Here is a 23034-nt window from a genome sequence, read left to right on the forward strand (position 1 = left end):
TTGAACATTTTTCAAATTGGAATCGTATCTCTACGATGGACGGTTGATGAGATAAAGGCCGCATTAGTAATTACGGGACACCCTGTATAGTATATTTCGTTCGATCAGAATGTTAATGATGATGTTCAATCACATCTTTATGAAACAGATGGGCCTCTGCAGCGTCTAACGCAGGCCACGGAATTCCAAAACTAGAGGAATATGGTGCACGTGAACGAATGGTTGTTGGGCGCGATCAAGAACAACAGCGACCACTCCGACCGACATGCCGAAGCTCGACGTCGAGAAGAGCCCTAGCACAGGAGCCCTGCCGCTGTCCACTCAGCTGATGATTAGAAGCTGGACTGATCTCACCGACAACGACAAGAAAGAGTTGAAATTGGTGAGTCCCTCTGATTCATGCCAGCTGAACTCCTGGCCCGCAACTGAGGACCTGCAGTACATTTTCGGATCACTCAAGTGTCCCGCGTCACATTCCCGGAGCATTAAAATAACACGTTGCATATTTACATGTATGAGTAACTTACCCTTATTTTCTCAATGTAAAAAAAACAAAAACAAAAGAAGAAAAACAAACCACCATATAAAAAAAACATATATAAACATCCTACCCCAGGGAGCACCATTAACATTTCCTCGCGAGCAGCAATTTGGTGCCTCTCGGGCTTGAAATAAAAAATTTACATTAAAGAAAAAGATTAGCATATATTATATTAGCACATTATAAGCATATTATTACATTAGCATATTGTCAGCACACTACTACCAATGAACCATGTGTGTAGCTATGAATTGTGTGTATAGTTTTCTACCAGGGGCGTAGCCAGAAATTTCGTTCGGGGGGAGGGGGGACCAAAGTGATAGAACAATAGATATGGCCATCTTTTTCTCATTTTTCGGTCATTTTCTCACATTTCGGGGGGGGGGGGCAGACCCCCAAGTCCTCCCCCCTCGCTACGCCCTTATTTTCTACATTTTGTTTCATTATTTGCTTTATAAGAGATCCAGTCTTTTTTTTCATTAGTGCTAGAATGGTGATGTTTTCATTCTTAAAATTTACATCCTCCGTGTTTCTCTTCCAAGCTTCGCATACTAGGTGTTTAACATCACTTGTCGCTTTCTCACAAAAGATGCACTTGGGAGAGCTTTCATGAAATCTTTTTTTGGTATAAATCAAATGCGCCATGTTGTTTTAGAACTTGATTGAAGTAGAAATTACCCTGCAAGATGTTCAGTGACACTTTTGAAAATATTCCATGTGTAAATCTTCCATTTGATAAACAGTCCCATGTTGCTGCCAGTTTTCCATTATGGATTTCTTTATCAATTGTATCGATGAGATTTCAACTATTGTATCTATTTCAGTCTTCTCTGTTGCCTCCTTGGCTTTTTTTTATCTGCATACTCATTTCTTAGGTTCCGATTATGGGCCTTAACCCAATGGAAGACTATTTTGTTCTTTTCAGCTAAAATTTTCATGTTGTGTATATTTTTTTCTTTGTTATTGATTTTCCTTAATGTCTGTAGTACTGATTGGCTGTCACTATAAACGTGGACACCTTTTAATGACCACGAACAATAAAGGTCAGGAAATAACGTGATACTTGATGACCTTAATGAAATGACGTAATAAATATTAGATGGCATAAATGATTTTGTGTCATAAAAATCACGAATTTCTTTCGAACTGAAAAATTCTGTTCCGGATGAAAATATCAAAATCATCTAAAATGTTTGTTAATGAACCTTCAGAGGGTGTTTCCAAATTACCCTAGGCCTACTCGTTACTGGTTGTCACGAGATAAATGAAGTACTTTTAATTGCGATTTTGTTTGAATGGAAATGTAAAACTTTTCAATGAGTGATTGTTCATATAAAGTTATAATTGCATCCATATCATTTTTTTTTTACGGAAGATCAGAGGATCTGTGAAATCTGTCAACAACTGAAAAAGATGCAATGAATTCTTTGATGTGTACATTGAGCCAAAAAAATGAATTTCTCAAAATCTTTTTCTTTTCGATAATTATAAGTAGTTATATTTATAATTTTTATATTCTTAAAGGATTAAAAAATAAAATAAAACGAAAAATAACTGCCATCGGCTAAACTCAGCAGATTACTTAACGGAAATTGCAACGTAACTAATCAATACTTGTGAAGTCTTCATAAAATAACACCCGAGAGTACTACAACGATAGTGCGATCGGTAGAAACATGGTATGGGGTACATGGAACAATCCTCAAGCGGCGTCTGAGTTTGAATCCGAACTGCCCCGCAGCATTATACATTTTCCCCTTCCGTCTCTTCAATTAGCGCCATCTGTCTTCCAAAAGTCTAATTATTTGCAAATGGACATAATGACCATTGTGTCATGTCATGTTTGAGACATTTTATGACTTCCAAAGAACTTTTTTATTGACGGCAGGCAACAACTTGGGATACATAAGCCATACCGAGTAAAATGCTTATTGACATTTGTTTCAGAAGCCTGCTGCTTTTCACATTTGATAGACAGCTGTGAAGAAGTTAATTCATTAGATTTTACTCAAGATCTTGTGCCTTTAGGGTAAAATTCCCGAATCGCCACAAACGAACTTATTCTGAAAATATTTGCAAACTTGGGTATTGAAAACAGACATTTGTGTGGTACCTTAGAAAATTTCGGTTAGTTTTGTTTCCGTATATTTGCGAATCAAATTTCACGTATTTTTCTCAAAGAAATATGGTCATCTTAGTAGTGCTTCGTTTCTCTGCCTTTGGCAATTTACAGTGACTTCAGTGATACAGCAGTAGTTAGCAACTTTGCTTACCTTCAGCTTCACATTTGGCGACATTTAGCAATTTGCCGTATTTTTCTCGACGAAATATGGTCAGTTAACTACTGATGGAGGAGTCCCTTCAGCTGCTGACTCTAAATAGCTGAGCAAAGACAACCAAACCCCAGCTAGCATTCGTATCGAAACCAGTGGAATCGGGGATTGATGATCTAACCACTCTGCCAACATTAGATGGAATCTATTTTGCATATTTTTTTCCTATCGGGCACGTACGTAATCTAGTAATTCCCGAAGAGCAGAAAAAACTCGCAGATATAAACATTAAAATGTCAAGTCAAGTCAATTAGATTTTCTTTGTTTTGATTGGTGTGTTCACGTGCTAATCAGCTGATAGCGGACGACGCTTGTGACGGTTCTGCTGGAAGTACAACAAAAGCATCCTTTCAAGAGGAAAGGTATTTGGATTATTTTTCAACGTGTTCCGAAACATAATTATGCACAATAATTACTGAATTATTCAATTACTGACAAGTAGGTCATTGGTGTGGAAAAATCCCGTTTGAAATAAAATTATTTTTAGTGGCGTCGGAGCCAGGGGTAATTCGTGCCATAGGTCTTGGCACCCCTAGAAAAGGTTCGGGGATAAAAATTTCGTGTGTAAAGGCTCAACCCGTGGTTATATCCCGATACCCTTGCCGATATGAATGGCCAAAAGAAGTAACCTGGGGACAGTGACTTCGAGACCGGGGCCTGCCAGAGCACCCACGGTAATTTATGGCATAGGTCTGAGCACCCTGGATTGATTCAGACGTCAAAATTTCCTATGTAAAGACCAAGACGAGTACCCGCAAGTTCCAAACGCTTCCGACGCCCCGGATTATTTTTATTCGTGGCCGCAACTAGATCCTTGGTCACCGAGAGGGGGCGGCGAGCACGCATTTGAGAGAGCGGTTTAAAGGGTGAAATTAGCCGTTTTCAGCAATTTGGCCCGTCTTAAAAGCATCGTGGGCCCCCGGGCCAAGTGATTTTTCTGAGGTCCTACCTGGTAAATTCTCGAAACATTCAACTACTCGTTTTTCTGAGGGGGCCCCCATGCGTTAAGATGATTGATGAGCATTTCAGGGTTGAAGCCATAATTTGACATTTAGGCCAGTGTTTCTCAATCCTTTTTTTTTTTTTAGCCCACGGGACCCCCTTGGACCATATTTCTTATGTGTCTGCAAGGCCGTCTTAAGAGCATCGTGGGCCCCCGGGCCAAATGATTTTTCTGAGGCCCTACCAGGCAAATTCTCGAAAATCTCAACCAGATCTCATTTTTGTGGGGCCCCTTTTCTCTTGAGGCCCCCGGGCCGTGCCCGGGTAGGCCCATGCCTTAAGACGGCACTGTGTGTCTGTGCAGAGGTACATTTACGGGTATGTGAGCGCAGCAAATTTAAGGAATGATTTAAGAAAATTGGTTCAATTGTGGAAGGGGTGGTTAAATTTGTTTACCCCACAGATGGTAAATACCATAAATCCACCGGAATAGCTACGGTATAAACCCAGTGGTTCTCAAAATTTTTGTCACCTGCAGCTTCCAAGAACAGTTTTGTAGATATTTTTTCTCTTATAATAGAACTACTTCTTAAAGCATAAATGGGTATTTCCAGCACCCTGCGATGCCCTGGACAAAAATTTGCAACTCTTTGAGGATACACTGGTATAATCCATTTTGGCGATGTGTATATCAATTTTTTTTTTCCTTTGGCAATAAAAACACCCAAAAACGTGAGAAGTTTAGGCCAATAGGAGAAATGGCCAACCAGGAAGAAAAACACCTACAGGCTTGAAAAGAAATCGCCAAACGAGATACAATACTATAGCCATTATGAAAACAGTGATCTACAATGAATGCAAGCATGGGAGTGACCAAGGAACAGTTATAGTATGATCCCCTTTTTTGGCACTTTCTTTTCTATGGCGAGAAAAACGTCAAGCACGGTGAGAAGCACAGGCGGAGATAGACTTGAAAGGCTGGGGGAGGAGCAGGATGATGTGGATTCATATATATGCATAAAGTATAGCTTAGTCATTGACACTGGGGGCAATTTCCCTTCCCCATATCTCCACCCATGGAAAGAAATCGCCATGGGTGAAGCCCAACCAAGAGTGGAATGGAATCATGCTTTCCTTGACAAAGAAAATGAGAAAAATAATAGGCGGGAGGGGGGGAATCAAAAATCACTTTTCTCTGAAGCCCACAATGCTTGAGATGTCCCTGTCCTAGACCAGATACCCAATTAAAGATTGAAAATGAAGCAACATATCGCCTTTCCCCTCCCCCAATTCTAGAAGCATGAATGTGTAAATTTTCACTTTTTTATTGGCTGGTTGGATACCTTATTTTGCTGTCTGTTTTTGACTGAAATGTGAATGTGCATCCCAAATGGAAACACATGTTATACTACATTTTTGGAAAATAACTTCCGTACTTTTTGTTTACTCTACCGTCCCACATTCTTTTTTTTTCCCCAAGGGCACATTGCACGTTTATGCTTCAGGAATGAAGGGGAACGATTATGAATTGGTTATAAACTAAAACGTGATTCTTCCAAGATAAAAACTCTCTGGATAGTAAATAAACTCTGCCTTAACCGTTTGTTCATTTAAAAAGTCTCTTTGGGTTTGGTCAAAAATAGTCTCTGGGTTTAATAAAAACATGATTGCAGGATTAAAACTCTGGATATAACGGCTAGCATGCACAAAAAGTTAATGAAAATGGAAATATGAATTGTAGTCTGAAAGAAAATGCAATCACATTGGGACTCTATATCTGATAATAACCGAATGATAACTATATCCAGAAAAAATTCCCATTTGCAAGTACGGTGACTATATATGCCATCTCCAATGTATAATATGCTGAAATCTGCCATGTACTTTGCAGAACAACCTGGAAGAATTTTAAGAAAAATCTGGAAAATACTGTTATGGGAATTTTTACTCTATTACTCAACCATACATGCACCTCGTCCACACAGTCCTTTGCGGAATTTCTAATGAATTTGTACATGTTGTGAACCTAACTTGAAGTTGGCTTCAGTGTAATGCTTGTTATGTGTAGTGCTGCCATTAATTTTTCTGACTATGAGTGGAGTGCAATGATTGAAGAACTGCACCGTTATAGGCCTTGTTGCTCTGTGACTCTGGAAATTTTTGCTGCAGAACATTTCCAGTCGGTGGAGGGCTTATTGCAGAACAGTGCTAAATATTTTACTTTGGGGCATCCTCTTTGGTCGAACAGAATGTATGGTAAAATGGGACAACTGTTTTTCTTTCCCATATAATTAGTTGCAAAATGTTCAATCCTTTTTTTTGTTCTAAAACACTACTTTTTGCTTTGTTAGTTAAAATGGACATTTTTTCCCCCAGCCATTGTGAGGCATTACAATGAAACTGTAATGTGTATTACGAATTGTGATACTTTTTATAATGAATGGTAGGTACATTCAAGGTTCACGCTGCCGATCGTCATTGCACCAAATCGAGACAAAATATTTCATTTGGTAAATAAATGAAAGATAAAATTTGTTAAATTTCGAGTGCCCATTCAGCCTCTTGATGGTCGAATCGGCCATTTGATGTAGTTGTTTTGGAATTTTCATTTTATGTCTTATCAGTTTGGCATAGGCTATCTTTCATTTGGCTAAAACTTTTCCATCTTATCGGCCAAATTGTTACAATGGATAAAAAGTTGGGGTACATTCCATGCATTCCCTTGAGAAAATCTCTTGGAAAAAGAAATTTGAATCTGGTCAACTGGCAAACTGATCTAGAACTGAAAGGAAAAGGCTTTTTTTTTGTCATGCATTTGCCGGTCCCTAATAGGAATGTCATTGCAAAAAAAAAAGGCAGTTCCATACTTACATGGATTGCAGCCAACACTATGGATCAATTACGACATTAAATACGGAAATGTTTGTCAACAAGGGGGTGAAAGACACCTTCTAGCCCTCTACATAGTCTTGCAGCATGGTAATGATACCTTTCAGGGGAGGGAAAATTAAGTTTGGTTAAACCTTAGCTTCAGAATGCACAAAAAATAAATTTTGTAGGAAAAAACATTACATTCAAAGTCCTGAAAACTATCAACAGCTCTCCCCCCCCCCCTCTTGTTAGAATATTGGTCCGTTCTGTTCTTTGGAAGGAAAAGTGATAACAATACCTGAATGATAATATTATCCACGATTATATAATATGCAGCATTAACTGTATTACTACGGCCTTTAGGGGGTAACTTCGCCTTTAAACAATGACAAAACAGACCAACAGTTAAAGTAAATAAACCTGTAAGCCGAATGATTATTCAAGAGAAATCTAGCCTTTGGTGTGAAATACATCGCTGAAATCAGCTTTAGATTTTGGCGACAATTTGATTTTCCGGAAAAATCCCATGATGTGACATTACTTCTATCCGGATATCTGAATTTAATGGCGAGCTACAAGTGCTGAGAGATATTGATGAAGTGCAAAATCGAAGGAACATAGAGTAGTGGAAACTGTATCCATCAAAATAGTAGTTTTAACAAGTGATAATTACATAACGCCCATAAGCGTTTAAAAATTTTTTACTGTTTTTCTATTTTTTGCCTGGTTTTTTTTTCTTTTACTTTTCAGCAAAAATCCAGTCCTGATCTTGATTATCTTTAAAAAATATTTTTCTCTTTCTTTCAGCACATAATGGCTCCAAAACCTCTGCTGAAAGCTGCTACTTACCTGTCGCCAAGTATTCCCGTTGATTACTATGAAACGCTTTTGCAGTACTTAGAAGCTAAGCTTGGTATTCATACTACCCTACTTTATGAATCTAGATGGGAAGGACCAAGGGAAGATCGAGAAGATCCATTCTTATCTGGAACAGTTGATCTCGGTGAGCTTAACCAATGCACTATTCTGTGTCAAATGGTTTCACATTGCTGTAGATCATGGATTTCTTTCATTTCAAACTGAGCACGACTCGGGTCTATCGCCATGGACAATTTACTACCTAGTGAGTTGTGCTAGAAGTGTGAGTGTACCTTAAGTCTGAGTGCATATCTAGTGTTGTGTATAATTTTTTAGTGCTGCCATCCATATTTCCGAAGTGTAATGATTTGAATATTTGTAAATGTTGTAGGCCTGTTGACTTAAGAGATAATAATTATAGACTTAAGAGATGGTAGTTTTTCGGCCCAAACTATACTGAGAAATTGAATTTTCTGGATGTTATGTGCTGAAACTAATATTTGGAAAGAAAAGTGATTTGCCCAGAAAATTCAATTTCTCTGTATATTTCAGGTGAAAAAACACCATCTCTTAATAAAAATATGCCAACTGGGGTAAAAATTGCTGTAGTTAGGAGAAGCTGCTATGTCTCCACTCAGTACTTCACACTACTAACGCGTGCTATAAGGAATATGTCCTTTGACAATATTTTTTCGGCAATAATTAGTGATGCCTCGTACAAAACCAGAGTCCTTGTATTTTTGTGTGTGGTCAGCTTTTTATAACTGATACTTTCTACTGGAACACCTTGGCACAGGTCCATAGACAGAAACTTTGTTCGGGGGGGGGGGGGGGGAGTGATAGAACAATAGATTTGGCCATCTTTTCACATTTTTTCGGACATTTTCAGACATTTTGGGGGGGGGGGGCAGACTCCCAAGCGTCCCCCCTGCTACAGCCTTGCCTTGGCAAGCCAATATTTCGTCTGTGGGCCAGATGTCATGCACCCCTACTATAGGCCTAGGTGATTTGTTACTATGATTATAACTGCAGAGTCTGAAACACTGCTGCTCTATTATGCGCATGTAACAAAAGAAAAAACGTTTAATTCAGCGTATCCCAATTATAATGACAACCATCATAAAAAAACTATGTAAGTGCTTATACTTAAAAATGCTTATTTAAATCAGAAATCCTAACGAATCTTATTTTTGGGGTTAGACCAGAACCTACTACTTATTGTCAATTCGGAATGACAGCCTTTTTTTATACTTATCAAGAGGCACCCTTCATGTGGGACTTTTATTACCCTTATTTTTTGGCCGTAAAAATGTCTTAAGCGGGAAAACATTCTAAGTGGGAATGTTGTAAGCACGATTAACTGTAATTAGATCTGGAAGAAGTTTGAGTAAATTCATGAGTGAGTAGCTAGTAAACTTGTCGTAGTGTAATTGAGCTTTCACATGTTCCGATTTTAAATTATCATGCTTTTGAATCTAAACTGATGGCTTATGAAGAAAACTAGCAATGTACACTTTATTTTTGATCATAATTATTTGACACTGTTATTTTCTTTTTACAGCTTGGATGAGTAGTACAGTATTTCTGAGGATGTTGAACCAGAAGCAAAGTCCTATCGAATTACTTCCTGTTTCATCTGTGCATTTGCATCAAAGAGGAGAAGACCGACCCGGATATTACTCGGACGTGATAATGCATAAGGATTTGAGGTTATCTCTTCTTCCTGTGAAATTTATTTATTTTTTTCAATAATGTGCAGATTGTTTTATACATTCACAGACCTGTTAACTTTCTGGATTTCGTCTGGTAATGACAGATTTTACAACGTTTACAGGGCTTCCAGATTATGAATTCATATTGCTGGGTTTCGATTATTGTCGTCAACCTAGAAATTGAAAATGAAGAAAAATGTTTGCTGTTTTCTGCTGCCATTTTCTTTTCTTTAAAAAGCGATCCCTATTCACATGAAAAAGCTCTAGCGGCATCACATCACCTGAACCTATATGAGTGATGGCCAAAGCCTTCCAAATCTATGAACGCAAACAAACATGGCAGCCTGTTCGCGTTGAAGGTTTTTTTATACATGTTTGATCCTAAGAAAGAGTTGGTAGATAATTTGATAGATTTTTGCTGGCCAATATCTCGCAGCAAAAATTACTGAAATCATGATTGAAATATGAAAAAAATAGAGACATCGCTAGCTATAAGCAGAAATCCTAATTGCTAGTGGGAGAGAAATAGGGGACTTTTATAAATCTGTTAATTAGAATAATTTCACAAAAGAAAGTTTAACATAAAAATGTCCAGCAAGTATCATTCAAGGAAGCATCATTGATGACAAAAATACGGGAGTGTCCAGTAAAGTACTGTGAACTCCCAGTATTGTCAAGCAATTTGAAAGATGTATTCACGTCAAGAAATCCCTAATTTTCCTTTTTGTTTTGCATGACATACTTTCTTCAACAGTGAAACATTTCATCATGTGACAAACCAGATTTTTCAAGTCTGGGAATTGGCACTATGTAAGTAAAATTGAAAACCTTAGTTTTTAGTCATGAGAAACACAATTTCTTTTGTTTGGCTATTTTATAACTAGCTCATTGCTTTGTTCTTTTATGACTGCTGCTGACAAACTTTTATAAAAGCTCACCATTGCTGTTTCCTATACTATTACATTGAATGTTCTAACCCCAAAGCAGAACATGCCAAAATCTGTGACATACGCTGCAGCACAATTAGTGCCACTGCAGAACAATCTGGAAGAATTTTAAGAAAAAAATGCAAAAAACATTATTGTAGGGATTTTCATTGCAGAAAACCAGTCAGCCGAGAGTTTGTTGCAGAACAATGCAAAACATTCTGTTTTGGGAATTCTAACTTGTAGATCTTCAATCTGTACTATACTGAAAAACTAACCACCCTGTTTAATTGCATGCTTCCAGTTTTATTACTGATTTTACTTCTTTCTTTATTCAGTGAGAAAGTTAAAGAATTCCTCGACCTTAGAGGTTGCAAATGGGCTTACAATAGTACTGAGTCAATCTCGGGACATGTGATAACTCTCCAGATGTTGAAATCGATAGGAGAAAATGCTACATTCTTTGGAAACATTTTGTATTCAGGTAAGTTAATATTTTTGTAGATTCTATTTGTTCGGTAAAAAGCTGATCTCTCTTTTCTTTGTGAAAGTCATTTTCACTTTTCTCCCTTCTCCCTATAGTAGTCTTGGCAGTTCTGAGTAATCTGAGGTGCTCGAATGTTTTTTAAATTCTTTCTCAAAACAAATTGGTTTTTTTTGCCAAGAACACTCTTTATTTAATTTCTCCAATGAGAGTAATTTCAGTTTGAAAGGGCCGTTTTTTTTTGTTTTTTTTCTGTAATGAGCATTATAAATTGTTATTTGCTGTGTACAGTGTACTTTTTTATAACATACACATGGAATAAAATTTTGCCCATTAATTGCCCATTGTTATTTGCTGTGTACAGTGTACTTTTTTATAACATACACATGGAATAAAATTTTGCCCATTATGTTGAAAGTGTTGGCTAAAAGGGGGAAAATATGCTAAATCTGTATTCCCTGGGACTGGTTATGGGAAGCTTCACTTTTCTAAACCAAGAAAAGTGACATTAGATCACCTATCATTGGTGATGCAAGCACTAAACGAAGCCTAATTGAAATTAAATGTAATCACAAATGTCTGAAGCATAATATAGGTGTGACTGTTATAATAGTCGTACACATTATTTTTCAAACTTTTTTTTTTTTTTCTCAGTCAACTTTTACCTTTTAAACTTTCCACTAAATTCATTTTTAGTAGCTGTATATTGTATGAAACATTGTATAAATATTTAAATTACTTTTTTCTTACTGAAATCATAAATTATGGATTTTTAAAAAGGCAAAAATGTTCCAAGGTACAAAACAAGAGGTATTGTACCTTGAAACATGCATTGTTATACCTTGAAACTGGGCAAAATTACAAAGATAAGAAAAATACAAGTGTTGCAGGAAAAATAATACAACATAATATTTACGATATCCATGATATCAACATTTGCTGTATATGGCACTGATAAACAATAAAATATTTTCTCATTTTTATCGTAAGGAAATTCATTTGGTTTTTGTTGGATGCTTCCTATACTGTAAACTTTCATGTTTTTTCCAACAAATTTGACTAGTTGAATGGGAAAGAAGAAATGGATGTATAGTCCTCCGACCACGAGATGAATTTTCGCTGCGTCATGTCACGTCGGATGATTTTATTCAATTTTTTTTTTCGTAAAATGATTGCACATCGAGAAAAATTCATCAGTGACTGAGCTTTCACGATTGGCATGTCCTTCTAGGATAAAATAGAATCGTTTGACGTGACATGACGTGCTGTAGCCAAATCTCATCTCGTGGTAGGAGGACTATAGCTGGAGTTTTTATAGCGAAAAAGTATAGAACTCTAAATAAAAAAAAATTGAATTGAGCATTCTAATGTAAACTATAAAAATTTCAAGTTTTATACTATTCCAAGGTACATAATATTTTCTGCGCCAACGAACACAATGCTCTATTATTTGTAAAAAATATTAACTTTTTTCATGATGGTTGGTACGATTGAGCATTTGGCACAATTTATCAAGGAGGATGCATAGGTTATAATTACTAGATATAGTTCACTAAATTTGAAATGTTGACAAACTCAGCAAAAACAAGATAGATCATAATTTTATTTTATGTGCTTACTTCAATGTTACAGACAGAGCTGAAACCACGTTCAGTTGTAAGGTTATGTATTTCTAATGTTTTGCATTCCAAAAACATCAGCTAGGAAGCGTTATTGTCAAAACTGTTTCAAGCTTTATTATGGTCAAGGTACAATTTCCCTTATATCAAAAATTGTGATGTATATAGCAGAATAATTGTGAAGAATTCTAAGAACAGAAAGAAAAGAAATCTCATGTGTAGAAACCACTATTAGGCAGGGATTACACTATAATAGTTTCATAAAAGTTCACTTATAAAACTCCAAAAATACAACCAATGCAGGTGATCGATTGCATTTGCTAGAATGTTACTAGTGTTCTTATTGGTTACATTTTTCAACTTTTATAAAAGTACTTTTATGTAACTGTTATAGTGTAATGCCAGCCTTATAGGAATTTTCACAGCAGAACATTTTCGATCAGCTGAAGGCTCGGTGTAGAACAATGCAAAACATTTGGCTTCTGGGGGTAGAAATTTAATACATCTAATGCAGGGCTTGGCAAATTTTAGATGTCTGATTGCTATGACAACTAAAAAATTAGTATTGGTGCTTAAATTTTATTTGTGTAGTTATTAAATTGAAGTCTGAAAACAGCACAAAATGTTTGGAATTTATCTGCCAACATAAAAAGGGTTGCTGTGCCCTGAAAAAGTTGAAAGAAACAATATTTTGGACCTGTTTTTCTTGGGTAAAAAATTTTTTTTCTCTAAAAAAAATTGTTCTGGCATCTAGATATTTTTTTTTTTTGCAATTTGTCAAGCCATAACGTAATGAACTCTGCAAGTGGCATCTTTCGGGAATCTATAACCAACTTGTTTTCGTTCATGTCTGCTTGGTTCTCTTCATGGTTCCTTGTTCTCGTCCAGGTTCCCATTTGGATTCTATAAAGATGGTTATCGGTAAAAAAGCTGATGCTGCAGCTGTGGATTCCAATTGCTTGGCGCTGTTTTTGAAACACAATAGCCATTGTAAAGAGGAGCTTAAGGTTCTGGATTCTTGGGGAATGCTACCACCCTATCCCATTGTAGTGAACTCAAAACTGCCAGGTAGGTGAATTTTTGTTTTACAATTACATTCTTGTGGTCAAAATTATGTAATGGTGCAACTACCAAAAAATATAAATGCTGCCATCTATCTTTTTTTGATTAGAAGGGGGATTTTGATTCTTGTATTTTTCTGATATTGTCTGAAATTTATGGATTTAATTACATTAAATAAAAATTAGACCCATTTTGAACATTTCATTACTGATCAAAATTTATCTAGGAGATGTGGGCATTTGCATCATTGTCAAGAGCAGACACTGTTGCTAAGAATCATCAAAATATATTGCTGTTTTTGCCCTTAAAACATCTTGTGGCACTTGTGAATTTCACTGATAAAGTGCTGCATTGCATAGAAGTAAGAAAGCGGTTATGTCACACCGATTTCTAGTTTGACATATCTTTGTGCGTATCTAACTAGAGTGTGTATGTCTTCAAGCAAATGTTCAACTTCAAGCTTAAACTTTTCAGGATCCAGGGTGTTGTATCGGAAACGGGGGTGATTAGTTTATTGGCATCTTACAGGCAGACAAATTTTTCCTTGTACCATACAGCAGGGCACGGTAGCCAGGTCGATAAGATAGCCTAAAGTACCAAAGGAAGTGTAGAGGTGTCACTAGTTCGATACCTGGTTCGTCTTTGTCAGAAACTTTCCCGATGCAAGGATACATCAGAAACGGCAATGTGACCACAGAAAAAGATTGCTACAGCAGGGAGTCTCACACCGAGGGGTTAGCGACCAACCTCTCTGAGAGTATAAAAAAGCCTGCCATTCGGAATCGGCAATAAGTTGTAGGTCCCAGTTTAACTAGCCCTCGTGTGCAGAAAATGACAGTGGTGCGACAAAAATGATCAAACCATTCAGCTCTTGGAAGGAGTGATTGCTTTTGGATCTGCTCCTAAAATTATTGGTCCTTGTTTACTTATATCCTCACACCTGCATGAAATGAATGTAGCAAGACAAAATGAAACCAGGCTTGGAAAATGCTGATTCAGAACGTTGTTTTTGCATTCACTTTAGAAGGCTTTCATTCAGCCTTCTAAAAAGGGTGGTGATGTTCTTGAGAATGGGGTTGGTATTACACTACCAGTATGTACAATATAGGAGACTGGATTGTACACTTTAATTTTCTTTTCTGAATTCATCACATATACTGCTCCCTTCATAGGTACATTGCCATCTGGTGGTCAATGTTAATATACAGGGCGAATTTAAATTAATCTGAGTTTGTCAATCATCCACTTTTGTTTCAATTGGAGCATGAAACATCGCAACAACTGTCCTGTATGTTTTTGAGTTATGGTGGATAATTACTCATTTCCTTTCTTTCCATCATCCAAGTCTGAAAAAAAATTCCAAACCCAAATTTTTATAAAGCTCCTGAAAGACCAACGATATGTAAACTAAGCACATATTTAGGAAGAGCAGAAAAAATCATATGGCGACACCATTTCCATTGGATTTCATTAGAAGGCAAAATTTCTCATGAATTAGAACACTGATATGGGATATATTGTATGCTCTTTCGAAAGCTGTTGCAATGAACAAGTTTTTGGGTAAATTTGACTGATTGTAGCTAGAAGGGTGTTTGTGGAATTGGCAGTTACAGATTCTGGCAGTAGTTTGATTTTGCGCTTACTCTGATAGGAATCGTCACCTTTTACAGAATTTTTTTCTGCTGCTTCTAAATATGTGCTTAGTTTAAGTGTTTTTCAGGAACTTCATAAATTCAGGATTTTTTTAGATTTGACGAATTTTCCATTCATCCACCATGACTCAAAAGCGATTAGAGATAGGGCAGTGTTGCTAGTGTTTATTCTCCGCTTGAGCTCGTCTATCACCCACTTTCGTTTGACAGATTAGTTGAAATTTCTCTTGTATAAACGATAGCCTGACAATATTAATCTCTGGTCTACATGTGCTTTTAATATGTTTAATGTATTCCTGGGATTGACAAATAAAAAAAAAAATTTTTTGGCTCCTAATTTTTTTTCTAGGAGTCACAAGCATTCCCTTCCCCCCCCCCCCCTAATATGGGAAAAAGTGGTCCAAAATCAGTTGGTTTTTTTTTTTCCGACTTTTGAAGGTTTTGGTGACATTTTTCTCTGTAAGTGGAAACACTGGCGTTAATTGGGGCTGCTATGGTGTTTTTATGTTCCAGTTGGGCTTAAACCTGCATCATATCTCTATGTAACCAAGTTGTCTAAACCAGCAGTTTTCAAATGGTGCTCTGTGGTGTGCACTTTCCCGGGACTCCACTGCCACTCGCGGAAAATAAAATAAATTTAGCAAATTTGATAAATCAAAAAATAGAGGCCTATAGGGTTTTGTTGTAAAAATTATGTAAAAAAAATGGGTTCAAGTCAAACAGGACTTCACCATAGAAATTATAGGCTAAAAAGGGTTCAGTGAGTCAAAAACGTTAACTACTGGTCTACACCCTTTTGTGGATTGAACGATTTAACAGTGATATGAAAAATGAGTGCGAATTATTTCTGTGAATTTTACTAAGAAAGTTTCAATCTTCTGAAACTAACCTATCTGTCTCTGATTGTTATTCCAGCTGATCTGAAGAAAAAAATTGCCAATTGCCTCTTGACCATGCATCAAGATATAGAAGGATTCAAGAAACTTTCGGAATACCGTGTCCGAAAATTTGCTCCGATAAGCATGGCAGACTTTGATCAGGAGCAGCTTATGATTGAACAAACAAAAGAATTGAGCTTCGGAACTACTTATTATTAATGCATGTCTATCATTTTCCATTCTAGCAGGTCTTCATGTACTTAATACAGTTTTTTTTTTTTTTTTTTTAATTATTAGATATGCAGATTGTTATTGTATACACGTAAATGTGCTGCATAGAGAATGTGAGACCGGTGAATAATCTATGTTGTTACTATGAAATTTCCTGAATTGGCCATTGTTGAGTCTATAGTGTCTTAATACAACAACTTTTGCATTTTTAAAATTTCTGTATTATTGGTCTACAAGAAACCGTCCAACGAAAAAGGGTTTTCATAAATTTCTGGGCAAAGTTAAATCACAGTGTTGTGTGTGCTGATGAATTTGCAGAGACACTTAATATTCAATTGATTTTGTTCCACTTGATCTTGATAAGAGTTTCACAAGATATTTAGAGGTTTGTCAAGTTTATCGGAAGGGCATGTATATATATCTGCCACACACACAAGTCCCCCAGATTTCTAATCTACCTATGGCGATGGTAGGTAGAAATTGAATTCTTAGCTCCCCAATTTTTAATGTAATTGCAAAAATGTCTTTTTCTGGAAAAAAATTTATGAGGAATTTTCACTGAGAATGTCAATTGCATTTTTTTGTCTCCAATATTAAATATTATTGCATGCATTATGTTGTCACTATTGTGCCAAATCAACCAAGTATTTCATTTTGGCTAGGAAAGTATAAAATTTGCCAAAGTATCAGCATGAATTCTGCCTCTCATCAGTTGAATCGGCAAGATTGTGTGTTGATCATACTTTCCAAATTTTAAATAGTCATCCTGTTCCTGTCCTGATAGTGATTATTTGGCAAGATTTTGATTTGAGTGTAGAAATTAGATAATTTAACCTATTGATCGATAATTGGCAACTGCATGCCAATTGATGGCTGACAGTCACATTTTTTTTTATGACCAGTTAATGTATGAATTTTACAAGCAGAATTTTTTTTTTCTAGCAATTTCATTGCATTTAATATTTTTCCCCTAATTTAGCAACAATTGTTTTTGCATCTTTTTTCCAATGGTTTTCAATGGCGTTTTAGATGATCTCTTCCAGTGTGCCTTGAGGATGTGTTATAGCGACATAAACTTTTTTTTCTTTTTTTTTGAGAAAAGAACTTGGCATTTTTCAAAATTTTCCAAGCTTTTTCTGCCACTTTCTCTAAATGGGCGGAGATACAGTGGGGCGGGGGGGGGGGGGGAGTGTACCTGAGGAAAAATTATCATAGTCATGATGTAGCTGACTAATCCAATATATATGGTTGTGACATCTTTCGCTTCCCTTCACATCTATTTCTGGGCTTCAAATATCCTGCATATGTCTCCGTAGATCCTTTAACCTTGATCCAATCCCTTGAATGAACTTTGCTGAACATTCGGATATTTACCGAATGAAAACGCTCAGGGAAATCTCGTGTAAAACATGGTGAGAGATTGTCTGTGATGTATTTCTGAAAGAACAATTTTGCCTTACAAAGCATATTTTTCACATTGATCAATGAGTTTATAAAGAGAATGGTGCTTGCAAAAGTCTGTGATTTTTCATATAGAAGTTATTTAAAGTGTTATATATTTCTCTTGCAAATATTTGTTTAGAATTTTGTGTGTTTTTTCAAGAACACTTTTTTAGCACAATATTTTTATACACAAATGTAGCTTATTCTATTGATAGGGTCATTTTCATATTTTACTTACAAGCTTTGTATAACAAGAGTTCTTTATATATATTTAGGAAGGTTGTTTTAATCATTCCGAGTGACTGAATACACTTTTTTTAAGTCATTATTGTGTTCTTATTTTTGGCGGGACAGTGTATTTTTCCACACATCACATATACCAGAGCCAGTCAAAAGATGAGACTAATTTTATTATCCACAGACTGCATCAAAGTTTAGCTCCGAATGATACTCCTTGACATTTTTGTCTTCGGCCTTTCTTTGTCTTTGTGATTTTCCTAAGGTATGCTAGAACCGGTTTATTGACAACCCTTTCGAAATGTTCTCCATTTTCTTCACTGGTGAAGGAGAATTGTGATTTTGCATATAGCTCTCCTTCACATTGTTGCCTGATATTTGGCATGACAACATTGTGTATTTCACCCACCAGGAGTTATAACTAGGATTTTAATCTGGAGGAGCAATCTCTTGATTTTACTGGGCCCCTTGCTGTAAGGTATTGATAGTTTTAAAACGGTTTTTATGTATAAAAAATATTTTTTTACTTCAAACTATCTGTAAAATTTGCCATACAGATCCCTGGCACACCTGTCAGATCAGACAAGGCCCTGGCTCTGTCCCTTCTGAGATATTAGCCCTTTATACACATGTGGGTTCGGCCATGCTGGGGAGGATTACCCTGGCATAGAACTTTGATTCTTGCAAAAAAAATTTTTCCCTCGAATGAAATCTGTGCTGTAGGTCCAATGATTTCGCTCGTTAAAATAACTCTAATGAAGGGTGGAGAGGTTCCTTTTGGGTTTACGAAGGACTTGGTTCCAGTTAGTCTTTTAAAAATTTGGGATATGCTGACTGAAGACAAAAGTATAATTGAAGACTGTTTCAAAATGGACCATACCAAGCAAAACTTTGTAGCTCGAGAACGATTTTAATATTCGCTGTTCTTGTCTGGTCCTTGTACTGTCAGACCTCTTTATGTATAACATCACCATTGGGGACTGAATGAAAATTGACTTCGTAAGTGTGTCGACTTGATAACGAGTAATTCAGATTCAGCTAATTATGCTGACAGAAACAACCTAAAAAGACTGATTTTATACGGGGTGATGTTGTACTGGGGGTCTAACTGTACCAACTTTTTTTTCTGCGTAATTTCATTTGATATAGCAAATTTATCAAAAAATTTTTATGTATTTATAGTGTGATATTGTGCCTTTTTTTTCATTGAAAGAAAGTCGAGCACATCTTTTTTTCATTTTGATCAATTATTTACTAATGTGGAAAGAAGATTTTTGTAATTTTTTAAACTCTTTTGAATATTCAATCTTATATCTAGCTGTGTGAGCTGTTGTTTCCAAGGGCTCGATCAAACAGTTTGTGGAATTGGAGCAGATGAATGCACAATTGAAAAATCAATTTCTATGGGTAGTTCTTGAAATTTAAAATATTTTTTTGTTAAAGATTCACGTACAATTGTACCTCAGCTTACCAGATTAATTTGGTCTTGAAAGTTACTCAAAAGAATGGGGAAATAAATTTCCCCTATGTGAAATTACACTGGTGTAATTGACTCTCATTTCAAAAAATTCAATAAAAATTCAAGCATAGTAAACGTGCTGTATAGCATTTATTTTGTGTGATAGAAAGTGACATCTCGATATAATGTTACTCTGTGTGGACCAAGAAAAAACATTACAGAGGGATTTATCTTTATATTAAGTATAATTGTAAGAGATCTTGCTGTATGTATTATTTTTTTATGTGAAAACAAATACACACACAGTATATATTGTGGTCAAATTCATTGAAGAAAAATTTACATGTTGAACCAATTTATTAAGACTTTTTCCTTGTACTTATTATATTTCATACTTGTTAGCTACATATTTGTTCGCAAGTTTTTTCGCTTTGTATATATTTTTGTAGCTTGACTAATCATAGGTTGAGGTGCCACTTAACATTCATGACTATCAAAATTGAACTTTCCCTTCTCTGTGGATTGTGGAAGACCTCCTATTGGTTCAACAAAAATTATTCGTGCAACAAACACTTCAGATGATGTGCTTGCCATTAATAACATTATAGTGTTAAAATAATTTGCTGATAGGTGGCACTGCCAGTTGACAGATATTCAATATTCTCATCTTGTTAACAGTTGCTTTCCATTCGTAAGACGGTGTATTCCACGGCAGAGTACAGTAGGTTGACATTGGTCTCTAAAACATGCTGATGAATGCCGGTTTTCAGATAACTATCCCCATGGTCGTGGACCTGCCCATTCCCAAATGTTTTCTTTGTGTCAGTGGCCATAACAAATGGTGAACAATATTGTTTATGAACGTGATAACTAAAGTAGTAATAGCTTTTCCTTGACAGGTTTTCTTCCATTTTGTGAAGGCACTCCGCTGTGGGGTTCTGCCATCTGAATTTGGCGCCATTTAGAATGCAGGCCATAATCTTTTGAGTTGGGAGGAAATTTAATTTTGGCAACCCTATATTTTCTAATTCTATTGTTGAAATTTTCTTATGTTGCCATAGATTTTTTTTTTATAATTTGCCAAATCTTATCACCAAGTAGTTTATTGTATAATATGCCTATATATATTTTTAAATGATGTTGAGTGTGTTTATAAATATTATATACAGAATATATTTGAAAATGGATTCCATTTTTTTTAATCACTATGAAATAAATGTGTGTTTGTTGTAAATTGAAATGTTTATCGATATTGAGAATATATTGAGTTTTTTCTCATGCAGTTGAAAAGTATTTTTGTGTCTGATATTTGTGTTTGGTGCAGTGTTGTACCGTTGCCCCCAAATTAATTTCACTGAATGGATCACCTGTAATTGTAACTCTGGTAAAGATTTTGCCCTTTATTGTGAGGTATAACGTTTTTATCCATTTTTGTGATGCTCTATGCACAAGCTCCCTCTCGGTCTGGGGGAAAATTTTGTACAAGAATACTGTGGTATTACATGCCTTATATTGAAATCAAAAACTATACAGTTTTTACAATCGGGGTTCTGTTTAGCCAAAATTTTATTCCTTTTTCTGGACCCTTCACAAAATTCTGGATTCAGAAAACAGATCCTTCACAAAATAAAAATTAAACCATAAATTTGACATTTCATTTCTTTTGTGGTATTAACTACATTATTTTGCTTCCCACAAAATTACCCATTTTCAAAAACCAGGACCCTACAAAAGTCTGGGCAGATCCCTGTTACAATATATTCGTTTAATGTTATGGGTGTTTAACTGCAGCTTAAAAATTTGCTCTGTATACACTTACTGCTTCAGCCATGACCGCACTCGTCTCAAGGCTGGCCCAATATATTCCAAGGTTAGTCATGGGCAAGTAGTGTGGCCATTGGGAATGATCATCAAATGTTGGAGGCTTTAAGTGTTAAAGGAAGGCTTAGAGGCTGAATGTAAACACAACTATTTATTTGTTAAACATGATAACGGTTAGACAACAGTAGTAGTGCTAATACTGTGTACAGGTTTATATACAATCTCGATCGGTGACGTCACAAACAGTAGCGACATACGCGGAATGCTAATAAATACAAGGGTTACGTTAGATGACGTCATAACATTAAGAATGTCGAGTACCTCCCAGCTTCCAAGTCAAAGCTGTTGCCTTCCTTCCAGATCTTCCAATCCGTCTGACCACATATTGGTTGAAGAACATCGATAGTCAAAACATGAGTGTTCTGGGAAAACCAGTTCTGTGTTCTTATACAAATATTCTTTAGTGAATATTTGCCAAGCTGGGCTAGTGTGTGTCCCACTTAGGCCACTGCAGCTTCTTTGCATAATGGAAAGGCAAATATCAAAGGGTCAAATGTTTTTTCGAAGGCCCTACCTGGTAAATCCTAGAAAATTTCAACCAGATCTCATTTTTGTGAGCCCCCCTGGGTGAGCCCATGCGTTAAGACGGATATTGTCTGGCTTGACATGAGTGTGGTGCAGACTTTAGGGCAGGGCTTAACAAATCAAACGATTTTTTTGGCATCAACCAAATTTCTTAAGAGCCAAGCCTGGTTTTCTCTCAAGAGAAATTGTTGTAAATGATTTTTCGATGTATTTCCTGGACTTGGTAACCCCTCCCCATGTTGGAAGATGATGTCCAAGGATATTGTCATGAAATCAGATAAATTTGGACTCCAATTCAGTAATTACATATAGAAAATTTAGGCCTCTTACAGAGTTTTTATTTAGTAGCCTTGAACTAGGGCCTGGAATTCGTCAAGCCCTGGCTTTGGGAACATGAAAAACAATCAGCAATGGCGGAGGAAAATATACGTCTCATTACACATTTCTAGGGCTAAGAATGCCTCATGTATTTTTAGAAGTTACACACATTTTCCGTACATTCATATCCATTACACATATTTCTAGAGGTAAGAAAGCGTACACATTTCAGGGGGCATGCATGCCTTCTATCTACACATTTCTAATGTTAAGCAAGCCCCCTCACCTGCATATGGTTCAAGGTATATATGCTTAAACCGTGGCCAGCGACCTCAAAACCTGCATTTGTGAAAAGTGGCGCACTATCAGATCACTTAAGTGACCAGCAATGCAGTTCCACATCATTTTAGTGATCTGCGGCACATTCTCAAATTACTTAAGTGGCCCACAGCACATTTACATATCGCTCAAGTGATCCGCGTTGCGACTCCACAGCACACTTACAGATCACTCGAGTGATCTGGAACAGCGCATCAGGTTACTTAAGTGGCCTGTGGCACATTCAACGTGTGGCCCCGAAATTTAAGTGCAACGACCCTTTTGTTTGGATGTAAATAAATTTAAACCCAGATACACACACACAGCAATTGTGCCCGCGACACGTTTTCAAACCAATGAAGTGGTTCGCACGCTCCAAAAAGGTTAACCCATTTACTGGCGGGGGCTGATTTGTTTTCAGAATTTTTCTGGCGGGTTTTATAGGCGTCAACCGCCGGCTGGAACAAGACGATAGTGGCGTTACCCGCAGTGAATGTGTTTTGAGCACCCTTGGGTTAAGGGGATATTTATATTTCACCCCCCCCCCCCTCCGCCGCTTGTCATTGGCTTGTGTCAGATTACCGTTTCGCTTTAAAATAACATACAAAAAAGTCAATATCAATGAATTCTGAGGCTTCACTCACATGGAGATGGGTTTTATTTCTATAAAAAATGACATCACATGAGTTTTCTTCACACACAAAGTCGTTTTGATTCCATCATAAAAACAATCATCAGAACACA

The 23034-nt window shown here is 36.5% G+C and overlaps 1 protein-coding gene across 1 annotated transcript; it reads left to right on the forward strand.

Annotated features, from left to right (window-relative positions):
* Positions 1-3122: 3122 nt before the first annotated feature.
* Positions 3123-17184, forward strand: LOC149079815 (uncharacterized). Its single transcript, XM_089240313.1, has 6 exons — positions 3123-3236; positions 7495-7690; positions 9107-9254; positions 10522-10667; positions 13175-13354; positions 15916-17184. Exons 2-6 carry the CDS (start codon positions 7501-7503, stop codon positions 16095-16097), a joined length of 846 nt encoding a protein of 281 aa, XP_089096439.1. The 5' UTR covers positions 3123-3236; positions 7495-7500; the 3' UTR covers positions 16098-17184.
* Positions 17185-23034: the final 5850 nt, after the last annotated feature.

This window comes from Pholcus phalangioides, unplaced genomic scaffold (genome assembly GCF_987345545.1).
Source record: "Pholcus phalangioides strain wild (caught in Gottingen) unplaced genomic scaffold, Ppha-v1.0 ptg000012l_1, whole genome shotgun sequence".
NCBI classification, from domain to species: Eukaryota; Metazoa; Arthropoda; class Arachnida; order Araneae; family Pholcidae; genus Pholcus; species Pholcus phalangioides.